At 26.7% G+C, this 1,233-nt stretch overlaps 1 protein-coding gene across 1 annotated transcript in view; it reads right to left on the reverse strand.

Annotated features, from left to right (window-relative positions):
- LOC108691786 (tyrosine kinase receptor Cad96Ca) overlaps positions 1–1,233 on the reverse strand; it is a 26,978-nt gene that overhangs the window by 6,170 nt on the left and 19,575 nt on the right. The window contains exon 2 of the mRNA XM_018199692.1: positions 277–527. Coding sequence (XP_018055181.1) covers positions 277–527 — 251 coding nt within the window. The remainder of the gene's footprint in view (positions 1–276; positions 528–1,233) is intronic.

The raw sequence follows: 1,233 nt of genomic DNA on the forward strand, positions 1-1,233 counted from the left end.
AACATACAATAATATAAACATTTAAAACATGAATCTTTATAATTATTATATAATTAATATAAATTTAATTAGCCAATTGATACAAAAATATATAGTATAATTTTTATTTAATAAATTATTTCTACAACCAAAGTTAAATATACTTTAAATTCATCATAATTAATTATAAACATCAATCTGTACATTTTCAAAATTTCTCATTTTAAATTATTCAAGGCAGAAATTTTTATTTGAAATAAAAAATTTTTACAATTGACAATTGGCAAAAATACTCACTCTTCCTTTGAGAGTTTCATTGAGAAAAATTATGCCGGTTGTATTGTTAATGAAGAAGGGTAATGGTGACTGAGGCTTGTTATCCCCGTTATAATCTTCCAGTCGTTCTAGACCATAAATTAAGTTATCCTGCTCGTTGTCCTTGGCGTGAACTCTGGTTATGATATTTCCTACTGGTTCGGTCTCCGAAAGTTTCCAATTTCGATAATCCAACCCTATTATAGGCGGTGTATTATCGCTCAATTGGCTTTCTGTAAATAATTTGTCAATGACTTTTTTGTAGAACTATCAAATTTTTCAGTGTTTCAATATTTTAAAACTTTACAAGTAAGTTTATAAATTAAATCAATTAAGATAAAGAATCCTATTTTTTGGTCAAAGCGAACCTTGGTACTTAATAATATTTATATTTTTTCAGTTTTTATAAATTGCGCGCCGATTTAGTTTGTCCGACTTGAAACATAATCATAAACTGAATCTAAAAGCTTTAGCTTCAATCGGCGCGTGATGTATAAAAAATGAAGAAATGTATTTTCAATAAATTGATATATGAATATTAAGCGCTTTGATCGAAAATAAAATATAGATTTCTAATTGTAAGATATATATTTTTAAGGTATATATATATATATATAGTACCTGTCAAAAGTTTAGACTCACCTCTATATTTATGCATTTTATATCAATAATCAACATTTTTAGCATCAAATGTTAGTTAAAAATTTCCGGTGTAAAGCAAAACGGTCGATGAATTAAAAATTACCATAAAAATAATTGAATTATATAACTTTATTTATATTTTAGACTCTTCAAAATAGCCTCCTTTAGCCTGCAAAACAGCTGTACATATTTTTGGCATCCTTTCTATCAATTTCTTCAAAGTCAGAGTGGAAATTTCAGTCCAAGATACTTGCAGGAACTTCCACAGTTGGTTTTGATTCATTGGTCTCATTTTTC

The sequence above is a fragment of the Atta colombica genome, unplaced genomic scaffold (genome assembly GCF_001594045.1).
Source record: "Atta colombica isolate Treedump-2 unplaced genomic scaffold, Acol1.0 scaffold52, whole genome shotgun sequence".
NCBI classification, from domain to species: Eukaryota; Metazoa; Arthropoda; class Insecta; order Hymenoptera; family Formicidae; genus Atta; species Atta colombica.